General features: G+C 35.6%; 1 protein-coding gene across 2 annotated transcripts in view; it reads left to right on the top strand.

Annotated features, from left to right (window-relative positions):
- Positions 1 to 283: 283 nt before the first annotated feature.
- The window catches only part of LOC144967283 (uncharacterized), a 44933-nt gene continuing 20092 nt past the window's right edge, over positions 284 to 25124 (top strand). Inside the window, exons 1-3 of one of the 2 annotated variants that reach the window (XM_078904334.1) lie at positions 284 to 461; positions 23055 to 23151; positions 24061 to 24111. In XM_078904334.1, the coding sequence (XP_078760460.1) occupies positions 414 to 461; positions 23055 to 23151; positions 24061 to 24111 (196 nt within the window). In that variant the 5' untranslated portion in view covers positions 284 to 413. Of the gene's footprint in view, positions 462 to 2986; positions 3443 to 23054; positions 23152 to 24060; positions 24112 to 25124 lie in introns of those variants that run through there. The other variant, XM_078904333.1, reaches the window with a different exon arrangement.

Raw genomic sequence — 25124 nt, 5'->3', positions numbered from 1 at the left:
AGTGAACACCAGAAAGAGAGAGAGAGAGAGAGAGAGAGAGAGAGAGAGAGAGAGAGAGAGAGAGAGAGAGTATTATATGTGTGTGCATGTATGCGTGGGAGAGAACGTAAAGAGAGAGAGAGAGAGAGAGAGAGAGAGAGAGAGAGAGAGAGTGGGGAGGAGGATAAAGAGGAAGAAAGAGATATAAAAGAAGGGGGAGGGTGGGGGGGGGGGGGGGTGTTGTTGACAAACGATTGATCGGAAGATCGGAAAGTATAATAACCATTTACAACAGTATTGCTGCTATTCTCGGTTATGGACAGGAGACAAGCAGCCATGTTGTGTCATGTTGAACAGCAGCTGTCTCAATATTATTAACAGTGGCGAAGACACGTTGTGGGTGGTCGATCTGGTGGCCTGGAGTTCTATCTATTATGTTTGCGCAAGCCCAGAAATCAGGATATCCATGGTTTGATTCCCAAGTGAGACAACTATTTATTTACGAGTAACTTTTGCTTTCTACTCATCTATTCTGTCACTTCAGCTCGTGTCAATTTTTTCTATCCGAATACCATATCTTCATTTAAAGTATGTAAACCGCTTGCCTTTATTAAACAAACGTTCCAAAATATTTAGATAGTCTTATAGATTTCAAAGCCCTGAAAAGGTGTATCTGAAAAATCACTTATAATATACGAAGCAAAAAAGACAAATACAAGGAACCCCCCCCCCCCCCTCCCCCGCAACAACAAAAAAAACACAGAGGAGGCAAGCTAATCGTTTTTTTTAATGGATGGTTTTATTTCTTTTTTTTTCTTTCTTGCTTTGTCTGCCACTGTTTCACACACACTTTTTTTAGATGTTTATTTTACACCAGTGCCTGCTCCTTAACTTTTCAGCTTTCAAAGCCGAAATTTTCCCTAAACAATTAACCGTTGCAAGTGAACAGGGAATTAGATGACGGGAGATTTATATATGACGAATAACACTTGATTGCACTGCTATTAACATGGCTTTCAATCTTGTATGTATATATTATGCATTGTTATATTATTATGGTTTTCTTCTATATGCGTGTGTGTGTGTGTGTGTGTGTGTGTGTGTGCTTTGCATGTCACGGTTAAAGATATATTATGTTTGTACACCATATATACATGAGTACATTTAAGTTGAAATACCGCGTGTATCATTATTGTAAACTTTAATCAATAGATTTAGGGCATTACTATTAATATTAAGGGCATTCAATGGATTTTATCTTATTTTGCCCTTTACCATATCTTATATTATGTTATGTCTTATATATTATGTTACCTTATATTCGTACGATTTGTGTGAATAAGGACCAGAAGGCCAGGTGGAAAAGGAATTACTCCTACAGCCGGTGCGATGGACCAAGGTTCGAACCTTGATGTTGGTATCTTGGGGTTTGTTTCCCCATGAGCAAGAAATCTATCCTTTAATCCTATATTATGCATTTTCGGTATCGCACAGTTAGTTATCTCAGTATTTTTTAGATTAACCCGAAAAGCAAATTTCCCCTTGAGATGTCTACAATGAATTTATTCATTTCATGACTTAAATTACATCACACAATTCACTGGGAGGAAGTAGTAAAGATGTAATTCATAAAGCCGGAATGTTTAACAATATTTGATTTCTACAATGTAAAAGATAACGTAAAATTTCTTTCTTGAGAGGACGTCGTCGGACAAGCCAGCCAATATTTGAAAATCAAAAGAGATATTTAAAGATTTGAAACGGTTAAAATAATTATTCTTCATAACCATTTACAACCAGTGCTAGGTATTCCCTCCCAACAGTATAATATTATTATCATCTTATCAGGTTTGCCAAGAAGTCGCTGACTGCAAGGCGACTCGGGCTATAAAAGGAAGTATGTGTCCACTTACAGTAAGCAGTCCCTTGATTTAGCTAAGTCATTTCCGTGACTCATTTTCATTTACGTTCGGTTCTCTCTTTTGCCAATAATGGATTTCTTAGATTCTAGTAATTGTTCCCATTTACAGCAGGAATTATATCCTAAAAATTATTCGTCAACAGATGTGTGAAATGATTGTGAAAAGAACTCAAATTCAAATTGCATATTTAAAAATAGGAAGCATTTGTTGTAGGTTGATTCGTTTGTTTTTTTGTTTTGTTACTTTTTTTCTTTTTTGTTGTTGTTTATTTTCATTTGGGGGGAAGATATTTATTTGTGTTTGTTTTTGGTTTATTTGTTTAACTGTTTTTATTTCGTTAATTTAATTCCTATGGGTGTTTTTTCTGCGTTTTGTTTTTCATTTGTATCTTTTGGTTTTAGTTTTGATTCTGCTTTTGTTTCTTCTGGGTTTTTGTTTTTTTTTTGGTTGGTTTTTGTATTTGTCTTGGTTGCTTTTGTTTTGTTTTTTTGTTTTTGTTTTGTTTTGTTTTTGTTTGGGGGGGGGGGTTGCTGTTGTTTTTTATAAATTCTTTTGTGCTGAAAAAATTCAAAGCTAACCTATTCTACTCTTGGCCAATTCAGAAATAATATTGTGCTGTATATTTGGATTTGTTTGTTTAGCTATGTTAGTTTATTTCTTTTTTTTTTCTGGTATTTTTTTTTCGTTTGTTTTGCTTGGTTGGTTTGTTGTTTTGTTTGGGGTTTTTTTTTTGTTGTTGTTTTTTCGGGGGGGGGGGGGGTTGTGTTTTTTTGTGTTTTTTTTTTTGTGGTTTTCTTTTTATTCTACTTGTTTTTTTATAAAATATATATTGTTTTAATTATTTATTTGTGTTGTGTTTGTATATTATTTTTTTTTTGTCTTTTTGGTTGTGACGGGCTTTATAATTTATTCTTTATGTTGGTAATAAGATATAAAGAGATATGTTTTCTCCGATCCGTTAAAACGATATTTTAATAGGAGGCATCCTGTTTGACAAGCATGAACGCTTTGCCTTCCTTGTCCTTGTTATTATATCGACGAGGGTCGCTACAGGACATAATACCCACAGCATTAATAATAGTGGCAATAGAATTGGTTGTGACAAGTTGTGATAGCATAGTAGGGAGCGAGTCATACACGCGTTCAGTGAAAATGTAATGCAAACAAACTTGTTTAATTGATTCTATGCGGTTTGGTAAAATACTAAAATCACCCGCCAGCCGGATATATCTTAGCGACACATAAAACTGTTTGTAACCTTAAACTTTTATAGTGTGATTTATATAATTTAGTGAGACTTAAAATGACTATCTAAAAACAATAAAAATGATCAGAATGACGTTAACTTCGTTCCTCCTATATTAGCTGGTTTTTATACATGCTGTTACTTTTATTTCATTGGAATTGTTATTAATACCCCAATAGCGAAGAAAAGCGTGATGTCGAAAAACTGGTTCCTATTTCATTGGAAGTGTAAAGCCACTCTTCTGGAGGACTGGATATATACCTTGTGTAATTCATCTTCTGGTGTCAGATTGATGGTAAAGTAGTTTCTATTTTAAATATATGCTAGTTGTCGTTCACCTTAACCACGACATTCTCACATCCCTCATTCATCCTTAGTGGTTCGTTCATCGTGATTTGTTGATCTAAAAAAAAAGTTGAGCATTTATATAGAGTAATATACACTATATGTGCTCAAAACGCTTTACAATGGCTCCCTGGCCAACAGCAAGCGTGTCTCTCATAAAATTTGCTGATGACATCGCTAAATATTAAACTGAAATAGATAGGCTTGTGTCTTGGTGTGATGATAACCAGCTCGAGCTTAATGTAAGCAAGACAAAGGAGTTAGTTATTGACTTTAGGAAAGTAAAGGAACAGATTGAACCACTCGGGGCAAGTCTGTAGATCAGGTTCATTCCTATAAATACCTGGGCGTGACAATTGATGACAAGTTGCTGTGGACTAGTGCCGCGCTGAGGACCGGTCCAAAGTCCCACGGTCTTTTAGCTTTGAACCGGGGATCGGTCCCATAGTGAAGACCGGCGGCGGTCCTCACTTCTTATCACCTTTCAACTAGTGCCGCGCTGAAGACCGGTCTGATCACCTTCGGTCTCGCGCCATAGCCTACTACTTCCCCAGCGATTCGTTGCCTTCGGTTGCCTATCTTCCACCAATCACCACCCATCCCACTTAATTAATCGCACCCACCCCCCTTTGCCATACACTAAACGACACAGACGACCATACAGGCAGACGACCACCAACCTTCACTCCGCAAACCGCCCTTTCGTGTGTGAGATGGGGGGAAACAGGAGGCGCACGCCTTGGACGATTCCATTATACGGGGTAAATTTCAAAATTTACTACACCATAATGATCGCAATGACAATGATCTATGGTGAAGGCATGACCCCTCTTCTCTAATGGGTTATTGTTTGAAATGTATGTGACTACTAAAGATGTGTGTGTTGTGTGTGTGTGTGTGTGTGTGTGTGTGTGTGTGTCGGACCTAGCAAGTAGCAAATCCGATTCTTTGTTTTCTTTTGTCCATCTCTTGTCACCACTCCTTTCTATCGCAGTGTTGTCATTTAAAATAATACAATTATATTAAAATTTCGTTTGGTGTTTTTACTAATCAAATAATATGAGTTTCATTAGTTTCTTCCTTCCAAAAAAACCAGTTATAACGTCTGAATTTTAAAAAGGTCCAATAGAATATTTGGGGACCCCGATAGCTCAGTTGATAGAGCACTCTCTTTATACGCAAAGGGCCAGAGATCGATCCCGGGTGCAGTCGAGTTTTTTCTAAATCCCTGTCTACTCAGCAATGAATGGGTAGCTGAGTTTGTTAGATCTGGCGAAAAGTCACCATCGACCCCTCTTATTACCTCATCCACCCCCTCTTATTATAACTTCACGTCTCTCTCTTACTCTTCAATGCTCGCTGCCCTCTAATGTGTGTGTGTGTGGGGGGGGGGGGGGTAGGAGTTGCGTTTGTGTATCAACGCCACGAACAACTCGATCAACGCCTTGGGCGATGCCATTATCTCCGTTAATGGGGATAAATTTCAAATTTTATTAAATTATCGAGGTAACAATGAAGTACGGTGAGCAAATAAAGAAGGCATCACCCCTCTTCTCTAATTAGGTTACAATTTGAAATAAGTGTGACTACTCCGTGTGTTTTACTCCTGTAGACCACGGTTTTCATCGTGTAGCGGTCTTTAACGGTTCAAGAATGAACGATCCCACGGTCTCAAATGTCAAACGGTTCGAATTTCCACCAGTCTCTCAGGAATGTTCAATGTCGAAAAGGACCGGTCCTTGCGGTCTTCATTTCCCAAGGACCGTAGGACCGTGGTCCTTAAGCTTGCCAAGGACCGCCCCGCACTACTGTGGACTGAAATGAACGTGTTAAAAATTAATTACAAAAGTCAATAAACGTATGTATTTTCTTTTCAAATTGAAGCCATTCAAAATAGATAAAACTCTCTGTACTTTATTCTACAGATCAATCATGGAAAGTGTTATCACATTTTGCATTGCGGCGTGGGGGGGGGGGCAACTGCCAAGCAGTGAATAAGAAAGAGTTAAACAGACTAATAAAGAAGGTCCAGAAATCACCAAATGACGTTGGGAGTTTCGCTGAGCTTGTAGAAAAATCTACCTTTAGACAATTCTGTACAATTTTTGAAGATGGCGATCATCCCTGAAACACCTCTATCTTGAGATCGGATAGGACTGTCATCTGCATTTTTTGCGGCCGCAAATATCAGGGCCATCCGTAAATTTTGGCAAAATTCCCAAAATTGGCAAATCGTGGCAAATATTGGGAAAATTGGCAAATCGCGTGGTAAATTTTTGGAAAAAAAGAAGCGAAGACAAAATAATGAAAAAAAAAGTGCGAAACTTGAGAAATGTTGCAGGTTTGCCTGGGCCCAAACCAAGGGAAGTAACTCTCTACGGATAATGATCCTTTAAAATCTTTGTAACAACGCTATTCACTTAATTAATAAATGTAGCCTCCTTAAATGTAATAAATTGTCTTTTATATATAATTTTTTCTGTATCGCGTGTTAATTTTTACTGAAACGCTTATTTCTCCTTGACAAATTTCTTGGCAAATTTGGGCGGGTTTTTTGGCAAATTTTGGCAAATTTTAGGTCCCAATTTGGCAAAAAATGCAGATGACAGGGATAGGAGTGGTCGCCTGATCTCTGCACGAACAAAAAGTGAAAGACATCGAAAATCTTTTTTACCTTCTGGCATTCGAAGTTATAACAATTCCCAATTGGAATTCTAAATTGACTACGCCCTCATTGGATTCACCAATGTCATTAGACGATGCCCAACTAGCGAAATGGATCTTTATGTTACTATACATACATATATATATATATATATATATATATATATATATATATATATATATATATATATGTTTCTCCCTCGCTTTTATTGTGCAATAGTAGACACTCTTATATTTAAGTAAGATCATAGGATTTAACGAAATAAGACCCTTTATTGATAATTTAATTCAAACATAATGAACATACGCACTGGCCAAATATTCGTTCCACAATCTATATATATATATATATATATATATATATATATGTATATATATATATATATATATATATATATATATATATATATATATTAGCACAGAACTAGAATTATTTACACTAATTCATAAAATGTAAATGATTTAATTTATAAGATAACTAACATTCAACAGGTTTTAAAAGTAGAAAAATTTTATGGAATAGACGTTACTTAACCTTATATAATGTTTATCTTATACAAAACCATATAATATCATCGCATTTTACTTAACTAACATATATATATATATATATATATATATATATATATATATATATATATATTATATATATATAGGTTAGGCGATATTAAAAAAATTTTTCCGACAGAGACAACACTGTTGACGGACGGCCAGGTACTCGTTTTAAACTTTGGTTGTTTTTTTAAAATATTGTTTGTAATTGATTGTTTTGCTTTTTATTTAAACCCTTACCATTACTCATTCCCCTTGCCAGAACGGGTGAGCATTTCAGTGAGCTGAATTCTATCAATAAGAAAATCGATGACTGTGGAAACATCAAGTCAGACTTCATTTTGATATTAATCCTCTTACAGAGTGTGTTTTCTATTAATTTAAAGATTATTTATTAAATAGAAGTTTGTGTCCATAACTAGGTTCTGGATAGAACATATTATACATTATAAAGCTTAATTTCCCGCTGTTTAGATCATTCATTATTAACATAGCTGCTCACACTTAAATGTTCAATATGACTCATAAGTACATAATTCTTCGATTATAAATTACGTATTAATTTGCGTATTGTTGATGCTAAGCGTTTAGGTTAAACACTCACAACAGAAACCAACCAAATTAAACATACCAACACTCAAAACTGTGTGTGACCGTTTACGTGTATAGTCTGATTGATATAATCTAGTGAAACATTAACGGGCTGTCTAAAAATGATAACAAAGAGCTTAGTGACGTGAACTTCGTTACTTCTATAACCATGTTCTGAATGGGGAAGAAAAGTGTGATGTATAAAACTGGTAACTATTCCATTGGAAGTGTAAACTCCTCTTCCGGAGGACAGGATGCATAGCTTGTGTAATTCGTTTTCTGGAGTCAGAGTGATGGTATATTATTTTCTAGTCTAAATAATGTATGCTAGTCGTCAATAAAGATCATCCACCCTCACTATTTTGCTTCCCATAATCCCCAGAATCTGCCTCTGCATCCTGCTGCTGAAATAGTTATGTCACTTTTATGTAACATATTCATTATATAAGTCAGATTTTTTATTAATGGCGCGTTTTTTTAAAAAATATCTTTTGTCTCTATCAAAAGTTGTTTTTAAAAATGTTGTCAACCTCTGAATCAATGTCTTAATTGAAAATAGATTTAGGATCGTGTTGATGCCATATCTAAAAAGTTTTCTTCTTTAAGATCAAAAAAATAACTAGCTACTCTAAAAACTCTTGTCATAAAATTTGAGATTTTACACTGTTAAATATGTAAACAAGTTACACACCATAAAGTAAGACATGAATTCATCCCATTTCCAAAAGAAATCTCAATCTGACAGGGTAGTTCCGGCTTATAGTGATTATGAGTTCACGACATACTTGTTTCCGAATAAAAGCAATTAACCAGTAGATTTTTGACCAATCAAAACACGGAATTTGTGACGCACCTTCACACGTGTTTGGCCAGATGGGTGACTAGTTGTCATACGATTTTCTAGATCATATTATGATTAATGTTTGTTTACACCAAGGAATTTGCCCAATGGAAACCGTACGGTGCTCTTATTGGCTAACCAACCAGCGGCCTCGATGAGAAAAATATCCGCCATTGAGACATGGACAACATGGCTGACACCTGTTGACATTGAGCTTCGGCTCAGTGGATAGTCTTATGTTTCCATTTATTCACTGTGTGGAATCTTTAATTTTTACCTGATGTGGACTAATCTTAATATTGGAACTTTTAACTTAAGATCTATTAAAAGTAACATTCGAAAGGAACAACTGTGTCAAGATTTAGAAAGTTATAAAATCGATGTGTTGTGTTTACAAGAGACGAAGATCCAAGATGGCGTCGACCAAACAATAAATGGTCACAGACTGCTGTGCTTTGCTTCCAGTTCACCTCACTATGGATGTGGATTTCTCATAAATAAAAACTGCAGGGATTTGACTAGTGACGAATGGAATGTTTCGGACAGAATATGTGTTCTTGAGCTTAAGTGTAAGATCAATTCAAGGAACCAGAATAACGATAACAAAGACGATCACGGTAAGAAGACGTTCACTATCTCAATCGTAAATGTTTACGCACCAACAAGTCAACGCGCAAAACAATACCCAGAGGAAACTGATAAATTTTACAAAGACCTAGACGATACACTGAACAAAATAGGAAACAAATCAATATTAATAATTGCTGGAGATTTTAATGCCAAAGTAGGAAAACGTCTCGACAGTGACACACTATGTTTAGGATCATACTCAAAAGGAAAACGTAACGATAACGGAGAAAAATTAGTCCAGTTCTGTGAACAGAGAAAACTTTTCATAACAAACAGTGCTTTCAACCCCCATCAAGACACCAGACAACATGGGTAGGACAAAGGAAAGTACAAACCCAAGACAAAATGATAACAATACACAACCAAATAGACTATATCATATGTCGACACCGCCATAAACACTACTCAACCAACTCGAGATCATACGGTGGTACACTGCTAACATCCGATCACAAACTTGTAAAGACGAATTTCAACATAAATGTGTACAGACAACGAAGACAGAAAGGTAAAACGGCAGTCAAAATAAACACGGCAAAAATAGTAAATGAGCGAGAATGTCGCATTCATTACCAATATGAACTTAACTCAAGTCTATGGAAAATAAAGCAAAACAGTAATCCAAACAATGAATGGAAAGAGACGCAAGCGGCAATGAAATATGCGGGGGAAGAAAGTGCAGGCTCTATTAATACAACTAAGAACAAACCAAATCGAACGCCTAACATCGCTATTAACGATCTATCGCGGCAACAAAAAGAACTTAGGATCAGGATACAAAACACGAAAGACTCGGAAGAAATAATAAACCTGAAAACGGAACGAAACAAAATACTGCATTCAATTCGATCACTTACAATAAAACACAGAAACGAGGAATTAGACAAAAAAGTGGAAGACATAGAAAAGTCCAAAAATAACGCATCGTCTATGTTCAAAGCGACGAAATCTCTGAACCGAAAACCATTCGAGAACCCAAAACTACAGGATAAATTTGGCAAACAGACAACAAATCCCAACGATATCCTTGACATTGTAACTGACCACTTCCAGCAGAAATTTCACAAACAAGTCTCACAAATATCGCCCTTCTCAGGAAACCCTAGAGACTTAAACAACCGCATCACAACAACTGAAGTTAGAAATAGCATAAAGGGCCTAAACAATAACAGATCCCCAGGCGAAGATGAAATTCCCGCTGAATTGCTGAAATGCGGTACCCTCTCCCTGGATCTGAGCATTGCAAACATAATGAACAAAACATTCTTAACACACAAAGACTGGGACATAAACAGCGGTGTCCTAATTACAATACAAAAACCAGGAAAAACGAAAGGACCCGTAAACAACCTGCGCCCAATAACATTACTGAATACCATAAGAAAAACACTGTCAACTATTGTCCTCAACAGAATTAGACCGAAAATAGAAAATTATCTATCACATAGCCAAAGCGGGTTTCGCCAAGACCGAAGCACATCGGACGTTGTATGGACACATAAATGGTTGGCAGCAAAGGCACTCAAAGAAAACATATCCATAACAATATCCGGAATCGATATGTCCGCAGCCTTTGATACGATCGACAGAGGAAAACTTTTGGAGATATTAACAGAAATAGTAGACGAAGACGAGCTCCGAATAATCCGATTTCTCCTCAGCAACACAAAGATACAACCAAGGATATACGGGGCCACAAAACAGACGCAGTTCGAAAGTAACATCGGGACCCCCCAAGGAGATAGTCTGAGCCCGATTCTGTTCACAATATACTTAGAACACGCTCTGAAAGAAGTTCGAAAAGTCATTCCAAAACCAACGACTCATATTGAGAACGCAATCCCTAGAGAAATCGCCTATGCAGATGATGTCGATTTTATTGGATCAACACCAGCAAATATAGACATCATACAAAATACCCTCATGAAATATAACCTCCAAGTCAATGCCAATAAAACCGAATTTACAACAATATCGAGGAACAAAGAGGAATGGAAAAGAACAAAGAAAGTCGGCTCACTAATTGGAGACACCGAGGATGTACAAAGAAGAAAACAGCTATCAAACGCCGCACTCAGTAAACTCACCAATGTATGGATTAGAGGTGACAAAATAAAGAGAAAAACCAAACTGAAACTGTACCATGCTCTTGTAAAACCGGTACTTCTGTATAACTGCGGCACTTGGGCGTTGACAAAATCCAAAGAAGAACATCTGGATGCCTTCCATCGCACACAGCTAAGAAGGGTACTGGACATCAAATACCCCAAAAAGATCTCAAATGAATCACTCTATAAGATCACAAAAGAAAGACCAATCTCCCTTGACATTTTACAACAACGATGGCAACTTTTCGGTCACATACTACGCAGGGACAAAAACATACCAGCAAACCAAGCCATGTCGGGATACTTCCAAAAACACGGGAACCTTTTCAGAGGAAGACCGATCACAACACTCCCCGTGATCCTAAACAAAAACCTCACAACACTTGGACAAAGCATTAGTCTCATAACGGCAGGGGACCTTGAAAATCTGAGAACCCTAGCAGAGGACCGGCAATATTGGAGACACCTCACACAGGAAATACTGGAAACAGCCAAGGCGACCCGATCTTTCGGTCGAGACGCGAAAGGCATCTAATGGTAATGGAATTGAGACATGGGCTGGGAATCGCGTTACTACAGTAAACAAGCGCTGATCGGCCGTTCATGAAATCTAAGAAAATAACTTCCTGCTCGCTCGTTTAACTCAAAATTATTCAAAACGATGTCTCTAAAATGATATAAATGTGACTTCTTAAGGTTTTCTTCACGGTCAAAACCACACAACATTCTATTAATGATTACGTCCTAGGCAATAAGGAATATTGACAGGTCGACCGAGAGTTGAACTCGTCAGACGACAAACAAGTCAAGCTCTTGTTTGTCTTGTCCTGTTCTATATAGAGAAAAGGATAAATAGTATAGCCTCGTGTGTGAGTGGTTGCGTGTCATAGTCATGTTTTTAAATTGTTTCTGTTGTTTATGTGTGTAGTGATGACTCTTCTCACACTCACTGCATCATCATAGCAAAGAGACGCCAACTTTAAATTTGGCTCACAGGAATTTCAGACACCACTCGTAGGAATTTCAATGCCCAAAGAGGAATTCTCGCACACAAGAAAGGGGAATTGGGGTGGTACCTATTTGGCGTACATATTGTATAGTATCTAGTTCTAAATAGATAACTGATTAGAATTATATTATGATATATAAACACAATGCCAAATACAATTCCGAAGTTTCCTTATTTCAAATGAAGTAAAGCTCCAAAACCTAATGGTAGGGATTGTAGTACTGGTGGTAGTGAGGATGATGTGGTGTTGGTGGTGGTTGTAGTTGTAGTAGTAATAGTGATGATGATGTGGTGGTGGTGATGATTGTAGTTGTAGTAGTAGTGGTAGTGATGATGATGTGGTGGTGGTTGTAGTAGTAGTGGTCGTGATGATGATGTGGTGGTGGTGGTTGTAGTGATAGTTGTAATGATGCGGCTATGTGGTCTAGTAGTATGACACTCGCTTTCGGATCGGAAGGTCCTGGGTTCGAGCCTCGCGCTCGGCGCATAGTTGAGTCCTTGGAAAAGGCTCTTTACTCACATTCTCTCACCGTACTCAGGTGTAAAATGAGTACCTGGCCGTTAACAGAGTTGTCTTTGTCCGAAAAATTGTAATATCGCCTAATAGACGTCATGTCCCGTCCTACATGTTAAATGTTGACCAGGGACCCCTTGTAAAGCGCTTTGAGCACATTTAGTAGATATTGCACTATATAAAGCTCAATTTTTTTAAAAAATTCAATGATGATGATATGGTGGTGGTGGTTGCAGTAGTAGTGGTAGTGATGACGATGTGGTTGTGGTGGTTGTAGTAGTAGTGGTAATGAAATAATATGGTGGTGGTGGTGGTGGTTGCAGTAGTAGTGGTCGCGATGACGATGTGGTTGTGGTGGTTGTAGTAGTAGGGGTAGTGATGATGATGGAGTGGTGGTCGTTGTTAGTGGTGATGATGATTTGGTGGTGGTGTAGTGGTAGTGATAATGATGCTGTGGTGGTGGTTGTAGTAATTGTGGTAGTGATGAAGTGGTAATGGTGGTTGTAGTAGTAGTGACAGTGATGATGTGGTGGTTGGAAAACACATTATAGGTTATTATAATGCATGATTACACACATTCTCTAACTTCATTCTTTGACAGCTTCATTGTGGCATAAATATACGCAACAGTTCTGAACCATTTTATTGTGGATTTTGATATTGTTTGTTGTTTTTCTTGTGTCGTTATGTTGGCATAGAGACCGAATGAATGGTAATGCTTACATTCCCAGCCCAAGATATAATGGTGCTGAATGCTTTCATTGGTAGACACTTTTTAGGCTTCGTACGTATTCTCATTCGTTTAATTCTATGGTTTACACATAGTTTTCAGTGTTGGTTCTACTCTCTTGATCAAACGGTAGAAAAGAGTCGGTATATTACTTTGACACACACCATTGATGGTAAAATATGTGTAGTTGGCTATGTTTACCAATCATTGTCATTGTTTACATTATGACAACTATCCGAGAGACGTGGTTGTCTAGGTGTCTATTCGTTTTAACTGTTCTACACTTACAACTTATTAGTTTGCATTGAATTTTGGATTTATGATTTATTGCACATTATCTACATTGTGTCGCAATTACCGAAGACTGATATGAAATCTCTAGCTTTAAATCATTTGAAATACTGATTGTAATATACTCATATTGTCATATTTACAATGAATGCTGTTTATATAACTGAAAATTGTATCTATGCACGAACGTTTCACAGAGCATTAAAGGCTTTTAAAACATAATATACGCTTTTAAACGATACGATGCGAAATCTTTATCGGTTCCACTCTCGTAAAACTGCAAAAAGAATAATTATTGTATCTATCCATTAACCATTAAAGAGGACGGCGTAAGCGAGGACGAGGACACATGCGCACAACCAACATGACGTTCTCTCTCTAATAGCTTTTCCGCCGGTGACGTCACAGACTATGGGTGACGTCCAATCAAGGGACGCTACTCTTCCGCTTATCTCATTCCCTATTATGATCCATTACAACTCTGTTAAATCAAACCCATATTTGAGTTAGGTTATCAGATATACAAATAAGTGCACGTTGTTTTTTGTTGTTTTTTTTTTTTACACACCGTGCAAATGATAACTCGCATTCTTAATTATAGGGCGATGTATGTTACTAGTTACCAGCATTTTTCTCTTCTTTCTCTACCACACCTCACTGATTTAAGCAATGGAAACTTTAAGAAAAACAGTCAAGTTTACAATCTGTTTTAACTGCATTTGATATCAATTTATTATTCTCACTTCATTGTGCTGTTCTAATTGAGAAAAATGTATTCTTTATAAGTGTATTGGAGAATTGCATGTGTTGGTTTGATAGTTTTTAGGGTGGCACGATTGCTATGTGGTGTTTCGGTATTTCGTCTTGTCACAAACAAAAAAAAATCAAGAAAAGTCGAATGTAATCAGTGGTCGGATGGATGACAATGATCGTCGTTCCCCGCCCCCGCCCTCTATATTTTCGTTAAGCTTCTGTATATTGTTTTCGACACAGCGAAGCGTTTATTTCGCATGTTAAAGAATTAACCAGTTAACTGAAGTCATCTGAGAAAACAAGTTAGCTATTTATAAATTTGGCTAGAAAGCTAGTCATTCATAAATATCGACCGACTTAAATATCCCCCATCTTGGAAAAAAACTCTCAAATCTGGGACTACGCAAATTCCCAAATTTGAGAGTCTTTATCAAGATGAGGGTCATTTATTTGAAGGACGAGTTTTCTGGCCAAATGTATTAATACGTGTATTCCCAGAAGACGCAATTAAATGTTTAAGAACAACGATCGGGATCGTAGGGTATATTGTTTAGGTTTATAAGCATCGTCAACAAATACGGTTGACTTATTTTCATCTTTCTTTTCGCTTGGATGAATTATGTATGTTTGTATGCCTATTTCATTTTAGACTGCAATCGGATATAAATGTGTGACTTGTATTATTGTAATAAGACAATCGCCTTCAGACAGTTAAAACTAGAGCTCTTATATAGGGCAATATCCACTAAATGTGCTCAAAGCGCTTTACAAAGGGTCCCTGACCAACAGCAACACGTACCTGTTAGGCGAAATTACAATTTTTCCGACAGACAGTTGAATATGTAGTTGAAGATTGCGCGCCTGGATAAAGATGGGTCTCCTGTAATTAGAGGATATCAACGCTATGGACGGCCAGTAGCTTTGACAAAAGCTCATGTTTTGCCATACTCTGGCTCTCGATATTGAGGGATAATATATGCGTCAGGTCGCTTACCCTGATATCGCATTTTCCAGCTAAGGATGTGTTGGGAAGTTTGTAGAAAACGGTAGGGGCTGCCTGAAGCCGGTGATCGTAAAATACTAACGAAAGAGTGAAAATGGAGAGGCTTCGTATGGGAAAAAAACAGACAATGGACGGTTCGGGTACAAACCCTTCGTCAGCACAACAGACACAAATAAACGTGGAAAACAAATAAAATATAATGAAAAATAACTTGTGTCGTCTGTACTCAATGGTGGAGTTAACTCAAGTTATTTTTCATTACATTTTATTTGTTTTCCACGTTTATTTGTGTACTGTTGTGCTGACGAAGGGTTTGTACCCGAAACGTCCATGGTCTGTTTTGTTCCCATGCGAAGTCTCTCCATTTTCACTCTTTCGTTAGTGTTGGGAAGTTTGCTAATTTCTCTACCGTGCCGACGACTCTGGCGAAACGAACACGGTAGTAGTATTTGGCTAGGCTGCCGACCGCTTCACCATTGTTTATGGACACAATCATTGAACATAGAAGTGTGGAGCCCAAGATGACCGAGACCATTCGGGCACCGGGTTGGATCTCCACTAGTCACATATTGGTCGTGCCGCTCAAGTGGTTCGCTATAGGCTCGACACCCGGGATGGTCTCGTGGCGGTCAACCGGGATTAACTCATTTGCCCCTGATATGCCTCAAGCTGCCCCACCGCGTCAAGGTCGGAGATCCTTGAGGGAGTGCTATTGGCTTGAGCCCATTGGAAAGCGCTTTGATCACATAATTCAGTGGATAATTCTCTATATAAGAGTTCAAATGTTTAAGAGGGTTTTTATTTTTAAGTCTTTATTGATTCATATTTTCTTCACATTAGTGAAGTGTAAGATTTTTTTTTTTACAGTGGTGAATTTGTGGTCAAACAACAAAGATAATCACATTCCAGGATCTTAATACAGAAAGGACGTACCGAATATTTCACTGTCGTCAATCTATAATTTTTTTAAGTAATGTATTTATGTTTTCATTGTTTTTGGGTTGTATTTTGTTTTTGTTTTTTTTTTTTGGTTTTCCGTTTTTGTTGATTTTTTGTGGCCTTTTTTATTTGGCTGAGGAAGGGTTTTGAGCCCGAAATGTTTCGTGTTTGGTGTTTTGTTCTTTTTTTTTAATCTATTATATTCATTTTTGTTTATTACTATGTGCAATCCACACTTCTAGCAGAGCTTAGTATCACTTTAATATGAAAAAGATGTGTATGAAACAATGCTAGACATTGTATCACCCGGTAAATTCACAATTCAAAAATACGAAAGGGTAAAATTAAATTGGGAGGCGGGGGGGGAGGAGTTAGTAGAGCACTCGCTTCATAAGCAAATGGGCCCGAGATCGATCCCGGATGCAGTCGAAATTTTTACGCCAGTACCTAATTTGTTCTTTTAATGATAGCAAGAAAAATCCTTCATCACATTTATGTAGTCCTTCAGAGTTATTAGGTTCATTACTTGAGATTTTATATAGCGCAATATCCACTAAATGTGCTCAAAGCGCTTTACAAGGGGTCCCTGACCAACAGCAACACGTAACATCTAGAACGAGACATGACGCCTTTTAGGCGATATCACAATTTTTCGGAAAGAGACAACGCTGTTAACGGCCAGGTACTCATTTTACACCTGAGTACGGTGAGAGAATGTGAGTAAAGAGCCTTTTCCAGGGACTCAACTATGCGCTGAGCGAGGCTCGAACCCAGGACCTTCCGATCCGAAGCGAGTGTCATACCACTAGTAGACCACATAGCCGCACATGGATCCTGAGTTTTTCCACGAGTGAGTGCTATTGGCTAGAACCCATTGGAAATTGGAAAGCGCTTTGATGACACAATTCACTGGACAATTCTCTATATAAGAGTTCAAGTGCTTAAGAGGGTTTTTATTTTTAAATATATATTTTCATATTTTACTGCAAGGTGGACAGAAAAAATCTGGACAGCACCCAGGATCGATCTCGGTCCCTTTACGTATGAAGTGAGTGTTCTATCAATTGAGCTATTAAGACCCCCTCATCACTAAATGTGTTAACTTTTAATGTATAATCGGTTATAGAACAGTTTCGGACCAGCTATTCTGAGTAAGAGCGCATGATCACAGTGTACGACACATTGATAAAATTGGCCTACTATTCCCACCCAACTTCGTCAGATATTCTTCATTTCAACTACTTTCTTCTTTGTTCCTATTAAACTACGAGTCAGATAAGTACTCTTAGTGGCATCTGATCGAATTCTGATGTGGTGAGTAAACAAATAATTCATGGTGTTATAGCCCATGTAATTTGACCCTTTCGTATTTAATTTATTAACTCACTCAATCCTAGAGATTAATGCTACTTTTCAAAATTGGAAAAAATGTCTTTAAAATGAGCATAATATGCATTGATTGGTTTATTCAACTACCACAGCATGCAAAAACTAAAAAACATTAACTTTGATACTACGCCTATAAACTGTCTCAGAAAAATGTAATAAATAGGCATGTGGTAAAAGTATCCCGGGTAAACTACGGATGTAGTCGGTGTTAGGGTTGAGAGAGTTAATTTTCTTAGACATGGTAATAAGGTATTACAATATCGGATTCGATCTTAACAAGTGTGTATGAAACTATGCCACACCGAGCAATAAAGAAAATTACAAGAAAAAGAAAACATCCAATAAAATCAAACCTCAGACCTCCTGATTAAGGCTATGTGGTATTGTGGTATGACACTCGCCTTCTGATCGCAAGGTCCTGGGTTCGAGCCTCGCTCGGCGCATAGTTCAGACCTTGGAAAAGGCTCTTTACTCACATTCTCTCACCGTACTGTATAATGAGTACCTGGCTGTTAAAAGCATTGTCTATGTCGGAAAAAATTGTAATATCGCCTAACAGGCGTCATGTTTCGTTCTACATGTTACGTGTTGCTGGTGGTCAGGGACCCCTTGTAAAGCGCTTTGAGCACTTTTAGTGTATATTGCGCTATATAAAAACTCAATTATTTTTTTATCACCGATCAGACGTGCAAACATTACGCCACAGGTTCCCGATAGTTGTGACAATTTAAATTCCTGTATTGCTCCAGTCGAGGAAGACTAACGTTTTGTATTTTATAATATTTTTTTAATGTATTCTTCATTTTGCACTGTCTGGCACTGTTTCATCTAAACTTGTTCAGATCTTTATTTTACACCAGTGCCCTGCCCCCTACTTTCTCAATTTAATACCGAATTTTAACTCACTCAATCCTGACACCGACTATATCCGTAGTTTACCCGGGTTACTTTTACCCCTTACCTATTTATTACATTTTTCTGAGACTAAATATAGGTGAAGTATCAAAGTTAGTGTTTTTAGATTTTACATGCCAGTGGTAGCTAAATAAAACTATCTATGTACAAGCTCATTTGTAATACATTTTTTTCCAATTTTGAAAAGTAGTAAAAATCTCTAGGATTGAGTGAGTTGAATTCATTTGTCTTGTTGTAATTTTGTTTTGTATTTTTTTTTAATATTTTTTTTTGCTTTGTTTCTTGTATTGGTTTAAGTTTGTTTTTCTTTCTACCCGACTGTAAGTCGTCAAAGTTTCAACAAACCTTCTCCCTTATTAATAAGATTGATAAACGCGCAGGCAAAAAACGTAAAAACAAATATAACGGGCATCCAAAGAGAATTGGTAGACGGTCTTAGCAGGACACCTTCGTTACTTTCTGGTTTGTGTGCTTTGCTTTTGCTTTTTGCTTGTTATTTTTTTCGTTTTGCTTTGTTATTCGTGTATTAATAATAATAATAATAATAATAATAATAATAATAATAATAATAATAATAATAATAATAATAATAAATAATAATAATAATAATAATAATAATAATAATATGATAAGAAGAAAGAAAAAGAATAGAAAGAAGAAGAGAAGAAGAAGAAAGAAGAAGAAGAAGAAGAAGAAGAAGAAAGAAGAAGAAGAAGAAGAAGAAGAAGAAGAAGAAGAAGAAGAAGAAGAAGAAGAAGAAGAAGAAAGAAGAAGAAGAAGAAGAAGAAAGAAGAAAGAAGAAGAAGAGAAGAAGAAGAAGAAGAAGAAGAAGAAGAAGAAGAAGAAGAAGAAGAAGAAGATGAAGAAGAAGAAGAAGAAGAAGAAGAAGAAGAAGAAGAATGATGATAATGATGATGATGATAATGATGATGATGATGATGATGATGATGATGATGATGATGATGATGATGATGATGATGATGATGATGATGATGATAATAATAATAATAATAATAATAAATAATAATAATAATAATAATAATAATAATAATAATAATAATAATAATAATAATAATAATAATAATAATAATAATAATAATAATAATAATAATAATAATAATAATAATAATAATAATAACCATTTCTATTTTGTATTCTGCCTAATTCGCTTTTCAGATTATATTTTACGCCATTGGATCGCTACAAATATTTTCTTTATCCATATGGAAGGAATTTTTCTCATGGATCAGTTGTATGAAAAATGTATTTATTTATCGATTCATTCATATTAGTATTCCTTTGTTACTTTACTACTTATTGAATGTTGGGTGTCAGTATTTCTTTGTTACTTTACTACTTATTGAATGTTGGGTGTCAGTATTTCTTTGTTACTTTACTACTTATTTATACTTGTGTGTTAGTATTCCTTTGTTACTTTACTGTTTATTTATATGTTGGTTGTTAGTATTCCTTTGTTACTTTACTGTTTATTTATGTGATGGGTGATTAGTATTCCATTTTTATTTTACTGTTTATTTATATGTTGGTTGTTAGTATTCCTTTGTTACTTTACTGTTTATTTATATGTTGGTTGTTTGTATTCCTTTGTTACTTTACTAATTTATTTATGTGATGGATGTTAATATTCCATTTTTATTTTACTACTTATGTATGTGTTGTGTGTTAGTATTTCATTGTTATTTTACTACTTATGTATGTGTTGTGTGTTAGTATTTCATTGTTATTTTACTACTTATGTATGTGTTGTGTGTTAGTATTTCATTGTTATTTTACTACTTATGTATGTGTTGTGTGTTAGTTTTTGTTACTTTACTATTTTTTTAAACGTTGGGTGTTGGTATTCCTTTGTCACTTTACTACTTATTTATTGTTAGGTGTTAGTATTCCTTTGTCACTTTACTACTTATTTATTGTTAGGTGTTAGTATTCCTTTGTCACTTTACTATTTATTTAAACGTTGGGTGTTAGTATTCCTTTGTCACTTTACAACTTATTTATTGTTGGGTGTTGGTATTCCTTTGTTACTTTACTATTTATTTATTGTTGGGTGTTGGTATTCCTTTGTTACTTTACTATTTATTTATTGTTGGGTGTTGGTATTCCTTTGTTACTTTACTATTTATTTATTGTTGGGTGTTGGTATTCCTTTGTTACTTTACTATTTATTTATTGTTGGGTGTTGGTATTCCTTTGTTACTTTACTATTATTTATTGTTGGGTGTTGGTATTCCTTTGTTACTTTACTCTTTATTTTTGTTGGGTGTTGGTATTCCTTTGTCACTTTACTATTATTTATTGTTGGGTGTTGGTATTCCTTTGTTACTTTACTATTATTTATTTTTGGTGTTGATTCCTTTGTTACTTATTATTTATTGTGGTGTTGGTTCTTTGTTACTTTATATTTTTTTGTTGGTGTTGGTATTCCTTTGTTATTTTACTCTTTATTTAAACGTTGGTGTTGTATCCTTTGTCACTTTACTACTTATTATTGTTGGTGTTAGTATCCTTTGTCACTTTACTACTATTATTGTTGGTGTTGTATTCCTTTGTTACTTTACTACTTATTATTGTTGGTGTGTAATCCTTTGTCACTTACTATTTATTTATTTTGGTGTTGTATTCCTTGTCACTTTACAACTATTTATTGTTGGTGTTGGTATTCCTTTGTCACTTACTATTTATTTATTGTGTTGGTATTCCTTTGTCACTTTACTATTTATTTATTGTTGGGTGTTAGTATTCCTTTGTCACTTTACAACTTATTTATTGTTGGGTGTTGGTATTCCTTTGTCACTTTACTATTTATTTAAACGTTGGGTGTTAGTATTCCTTTGTCACTTTACTACTTATTTATTGTTGGGTGTTGGTATTCCTTTGTCACTTTACTATTTATTTATTGTTGGGTGTTGGTATTCCTTTGTTACTTTACAACTTATTTATTGTTGGGTGTTGGTAATCCTTTGTCACTTTACTATTTTTTTATTGTTGGGTGTTGGTATTCCTTTGTTACTTTACTACTTATTTATTGTTGGGTGTTGGTATTCCTTTGTTACTTTCTACTTATTTATGTGTTAGGTGTTAGTATTCCTTTGTCACTTTACTATTTATTTAAACGTTGGGTGTTAGTATTCCTTTGTCACTTTACAACTTATTTATTGTTGGGTGTTGGTATTCCTTTGTCACTTTACTATTTATTTATTGTTGGGTGTTGGTATTCCTTTGTCACTTTACAACTTATTTATTGTTGGGTGTTGGTATTCCTTTGTCACTTTACTATTTATTTATTGTTGGGTGTTGGTATCCCTTTGTTACTTTACTACTTATTTATTGTTTGGTGTTGGTATTCCTTTGTTACTTTACTATTTATTTATTGTTGGGTGTTGGTATTCCTTTGTCACGTTACTACTTATTTATTGTTGGGTGTTAGTATTCCTTTGTCACTTTACTATTTATTTATTGTTGGGTGTTGGTATTCCTTTGTCACTTTACAACTTATTTATTGTTGGGTGTTGGTATTCGTTTGTTACTTTACTATTTATTTAAACGTTGGGTGTTAGTATTCCTTTGTCACTTTACAACTTATTTATTGTTGGGTGTTGGTATTCCTTTGTCACTTTACTATTTATTTAAACGTTGGGTGTTAGTATTCCTTTGTCACTTTACTACTTATTTATTGTTGGGTGTTGGTATTCCTTTGTTACTTTACTATTTATTTAAACGTTAAGTGTTAGTATTCCTTTGTCACTTTACTATTTATTTATTGTTGGGTGTTGGTATTCCTTTGTTACTTTACTATTTATTTAAACGTTGGGTGTTAGTATTCCTTTGTCACTTTACTACTTATTTATTGTTGGGTGTTGGTATTCCTTTGTCACTTTAGTTACTTTACTATTTATTTAAACGTTGGGTGTTAGTATTCCTTTGTCACTTTTACTACTTATTATTGTTGGTGTTGGTATTCCTTTGTCACTTTACTACTTATTTATGTGTTGTGTGTGTAGTATTCCTTTGTCACTTTACTATTTATTTATTGTTGGTGTTGGTATTCCTTTGTCACTTTACTACTTATTTATTGTTGGGTGTTAGTATTCCTTTGTCATTTTACTACTTATTTATTGTTGGGTGTTGGTATTCCTTTGTCACTTTAGTTACTTTACTATTTATTTAAACGTTGGGTGTTAGTATTCCTTGTCACTTTACTACTTATTTATTGTTGGGTGTTGGTATTTCTTTGTCACTTTACTACTTATTTATTGTTGGTGTTAGTATTCGTTGTCACTTTACTATTATTTATTGTTGGGTGTTGGTATTCCTTGTCACTTTACTACTTATTTATGTTGGGTGTTAGTATTCCTTGTCACTTTACTACTTATTATTGTTGGGTGTTGGTATTCCTTTGTCACTTTACTACTTATTTATTGTTGGGTGTTAGTATTCCTTTGTCACTTTACTACTTATTTATGTATTGGGTGTTGGTATTCCTTTGTCACTTTACTACTTATTTATTGTTGGGTGTTGGTATTCCTTTGTCACTTTACTACTTATTTATTATTGGGTGTTGGTATTCCTTTGTCACTTTACTACTTATTTATCGTTGGGTGGTCCTTTTCAGATGAAGCTACGGAAAATGTGTTTGGGACTGTTTCACCTGCGTCGTTCACCCATCGTGTTTAGGATTCTGAATGCTCGTTTCAGTAGAAGGAAAATATGTGAGTACTTTGCGTAATGCTGCTTGAAGTCCCAATAAATGTATTTGTGCGACTATGTGGTCTTATGGTATAACACTCGCTTCGCTTTCGGATCGGAAGGTCCAGGTTTCGAGTCCGGCTCTGCGCTCAACTCATAGTTGAGTCCTTGGAAAAGGCTCTTTGCTCAAATTCTCTTACTGTGCTCATGTGTAAAATGAACATCTGGCCAATTACCAGAGTTGTCTCTGTCAAAATAAATGTGCTATCGGCGAACAGGCGTCATGATTCGTTTTATATGTATAAGACCCATTGTTAAGCGCATTGATCACGTTTAGTGGATATTGCGCTGTAAATATGGTCTATTTGTTTTGTGTTTTTTGTTGGTTTTTATTTATTTTTTTTTTTTGGGGGGGGATTAAAGGGGGGTTGTTTCTTTGTTGTTGTTTTTTTTTTTAAATAATGATGAGAAAATAAAATAGAAAAGTGGCTTCAATTCAATTCATTGATACAAGATGTGGACTTTGCGAAAAACACGAAAACACAACAACGGCACTTGTGTCTTAATCGTAGTGTTTAGTGTCTAAGAGAACCCGAAACGTCCATATCATTTGTCCCCTTAACTATAACGGACTTTCGTCGTTTTCATTATGATTTGTTTATTCTGTTTTTGTTTTTATTTTTTGTTTGGTCGTTGCGAGACTTTGTTTGTTCCTCTACTTTTTTTAATAGGGTTTATTTTATTTGTCTTTTGGGTTGTTTTTTTGTTTTTTTTTTTTTTTTTTTTTGGGTCTTTTTGGAGGGATGGGGATGGGGAGGGGGTTCTGTCCTAATTTTTTTTTTTCGTTTTGGTTTTGTTTTTATTTTGTATGTTCTTTCCTCGAATTAAAAGTTTTTACAATTAAGTTTTACTTAATCGGTAACTCCCAACAGATTGTATTTTGGCAACCATCTTCATACTAGGATCAGTTTTTGTCACATATGGTAAGTCAACAAGAGAGAGAGAGAGAGAGTGGGGAGAAAGAAAGGGAGAGAGAGAGGGGGAGACAGAGAGAGAGGAGGGGGTGGAGGAGGGCGGGCAATTTTGACATCCCCAACCACATCATCACTTCTACTACTACTACTAATGCTACTACAACTACTACCACTACTACTACTACTACTACTACTACTACTACTACTACTACTATTACTACTACTACTACTACTACTACTACTACTACTACTACTACTACTACTACTACTACTAAATAATATCTAATAATAATAATAATAATAATAATAATACATAATAATAAATAATATACTACATCATCATATAACACTACCAACTACTACTACAACACCACACCAATCGATCACAACCACTACACAACAACACTACACAACTACACACACACTATCACACCATACATCATCTTCACTACACCCACTACAACAACAACAACATTATCATCTCTTCTTCTACTACTACTACTCTCTACTACTACTACTACTACTACTACTACTACTTACTACTACTACTATAGTAGTAGTAGTAGTAGTAGTAGTAGTAGTAGTAGTAGTAGTAGTAGTAGTAGAGTACACTAGTACAACAACCAGGACCATTACATCAACATCCCACAACTACTACTACAACCCCCACCACCACCACATTATCATCACTAGCACAACTGCTACAACAACCAACACCACATTATCCTCACTACCACCATTAATACAATCACTACCATTAGGTTTTGGAGCTTTACTTCATTTGAAATTGAGAAACTTTGGGATTGTACTTGGCATTGTGTTTACATATAATATAGTTCTAATTAGTTATCTATTTAGAACTATACAATATGCCAACACATTGCCAAAAAAAAAATCCCAATTCCCATTTCTTGTGTGAGAAAATTCCTCTTTCGGCATTGAAATTCCTACTACTACCATTATTACTATTATATCAATGCTACTGTAATTATTATTGATATTATTATTATTATTATTATTAT

Source organism: Berghia stephanieae, chromosome 3 (assembly GCF_034508935.2).
Source record: "Berghia stephanieae isolate SIO BIC M18660-M18661 chromosome 3, UCSD_Bste_1.3, whole genome shotgun sequence".
NCBI lineage: Eukaryota > Metazoa > Mollusca > Gastropoda > Nudibranchia > Aeolidiidae > Berghia > Berghia stephanieae.
The sequence above is the reverse complement of the archived record's forward strand: the minus strand, read 5'-3'. Positions and strand labels throughout refer to the sequence as shown.